The 2,622-nt window shown below is 39.9% G+C and overlaps 1 protein-coding gene across 1 annotated transcript in view; it reads right to left on the reverse strand.

Annotated features, from left to right (window-relative positions):
- Positions 1-2,622, reverse strand: part of mllt10 (MLLT10 histone lysine methyltransferase DOT1L cofactor) — a 39,508-nt gene that overhangs the window by 9,655 nt on the left and 27,231 nt on the right. Inside the window, exon 12 of the mRNA XM_020609627.1 lies at positions 2,219-2,364. Coding sequence (XP_020465283.1) covers positions 2,219-2,364 — 146 coding nt within the window. The remainder of the gene's footprint in view (positions 1-2,218; positions 2,365-2,622) is intronic.

The raw sequence follows: 2,622 nt of genomic DNA on the forward strand, positions 1-2,622 counted from the left end.
GCCAAGCTGAAATGTATGGACAGAGTGATTCTGTCAAAGTTCTCAAAAAACAAACAAACAAACAAACAAACAAAAAACAACAACGCATTCCTCAGTGTCAAAACAAAATTTTACAATAGTTATAACTGACAGATTAGATACACTTAAGAACAGAGCTTAAGTCTGGTTTCCCCTGCACTTTGACTCAAAACAAAAATATGCTTTTCTTAATAATCAAACAAACAAAAAAGCAAGAAAAGAACCCCCACCCCACAAAAAAAACACGGAAAATCAAGTCAAAACATGTCAAATAAAATCTGGAAAACAATCCTAGAAATTCTGATACATTCAAAAAGGAAACGGCTCTTTTTGTTAACCCCCCAACGGTGAAATGACCCCCTCCCCCCAGTGCAATAATAATAATGCAGCCTCCTTTTACATCAACATTCATTTTTCATTTACATTAATTTTTATTCTGAGATTTTCCTGCCATCCCTTTCTGTGTCCTGGGCTAAGAGCCAGTAACAGTAGGCTGGGAGTCTGCTAGTAGACTGAAAATAGCAAACTGTCTCTGTCACACACACACACACACACACACACACACACACGCGCGCACAGACATTGAGGGAAGCCCATTGTTGGCATCCTTCTATTGTTGCGTAATTTCTGCAGACCTGCTTTGGAGAGTTTGTGTGCGTGTGTTCCAGATGCTCAGAAGCATGCACATATAGACACTTTACAAACAAACATGCAGATTTGTTTTTAACAATCTGGAGCAACCAACTGAAGGGAAAACCATTTTCATTTCTCTACTTAAGCCTCCCTTCCTCTGCTTTTCTCTTTCCGACTATTTCTCTCTCTCACACACGTAAAAAAAACAAAAAACAAACAAACAAACAAAAAAAAACACGTCTACAGCCCAACCTCCTTTATACGTACATGCTGCAAACAGGTGTGATATTCTGTGCTGGGCCTGCTGCCCTCTACACTGTGCTGAATGAAGAGGAGCAAAGCAAGATGAAGGCCAGTCTAACAAGTTTTAGGCATGAGTGCAAACCCCATACACACGCACTCGCAATGACCCCTCCTTCCCTCCATCTATCTATCCCTCCATCCCTACTGTGTTGCTTGTCAGATGTCATTACATCACAGGACAACAGAGAGAGAAAAAGAGAAATGGATGGGGACAGAGAGAAGGAAGGTTGAGGGTGAGAGAAAGTGTGTGTGTGTGTGTGTGTGTGTGTGTGGGGGGGGGGGGGGGGAGAAATGGAGTTGGGTGGACAGAGACAGAACGTTGTCTTTTGGTCTGAGTTGAGTCGAGGTCGAGTCAGCGGCCTCAGTTTTGAATGCAAGCGTATTTAAGCCAATGAGACAGCAAAAACAATCAGACACTGAAAAAAAGTACACAAATTGCAGTTTTAGCTCTTTTCTATGTGGATAAATCTGCTCAAATGTTCCTTCTGCATCACACACATTAAATGGCAATACGTTTTGAAAAATCTAAAACATAATTATATATGTATTTTTATTAATACTTAAAAGATCCAAAACATTTCATACAAATTCAAGGTGGAAGGGATTTTTCCATGCAACCCTGGATTATGGACCTATTTTCTGACATGCTATGTAATGTCCCATCAGCTTCATCGTAATAGTGTGTATTACAACAATATAAATATATGGTCCAGAATTTCATTACATTAGAATCCTAGTTTCTAGTTATTTCAACAGGAAAATGTCACCTTTTGTGCACATTTTGTGCACATGTGTAGTAATCAAATTGTGCCACTTAATATAATACAGCCCCTGCTCACTAAGTCACTGAATTAGGCTGAATCATAGGTGATACAACAAAAGTTTCAGAAACAAATGAAAGACTTGAAATGTGCTCTGAACAGAAAAAAAAAAAAAAAAATCAGCTACAGAAAAACAGAGAAAACACGACCTGCACAAGGGTAGGACTCCCAGCTTTCACACATAATTAAAGAGCAGTGGATTAGTAAATAGTGCTGAGAGATTTGTTTAATTAGTGTGCTTTGGTTTATTTGTGTTCCACATATATGCACTTCAGCTCAAAGATGTTAAGACATGTGGGTGCACTGACAGATGTAAAGAACTGAATGTGTGTGTGTGTGTGTGTGTTTGGGTGAAAGAAAAAAGTGAAGTGTGTTCACTGAGCACGTGACAGTAAGGACAGTAAGGCAGCAGTTCTGAGCACAGGTTGTGTATTTGGACTCACGTGTGTGGAGGCTGTGCTGGTTAACGGTGCAGTGGCAGTGAATGGAGAGGGGGGGGCTAGAGAGGGAATGGGCTGCTGCTGCGGCAACTCAGAGCCGGCAACCGTTCCTGTCCCAGACGATGACCCATCAGCACCAGAGAAAATACCTGTGGAGAAATCAAAAATAGCAAACAACAATTATCCCCCACTGTATTTAAAAAGAATATGATAAAAATGAATTTAGAGGAATGCTGTTTGATAGCTGATGCTACAGTTACTATAATTATTACAGAAAGAAAAACACAAGTGTAAATAATACAATTCGTAATAGATAAATTCCATTTAGTTGTTTCAGGGTCCTGCTATTGCTCATGCTGGTTCACTGTCATGATACGCTGGGATGCTCAAAAAGAACAAAACCTCTG

Source organism: Monopterus albus, unplaced genomic scaffold, assembly GCF_001952655.1.
Source record: "Monopterus albus unplaced genomic scaffold, M_albus_1.0 scaffold100.1, whole genome shotgun sequence".
NCBI lineage: Eukaryota > Metazoa > Chordata > Actinopteri > Synbranchiformes > Synbranchidae > Monopterus > Monopterus albus.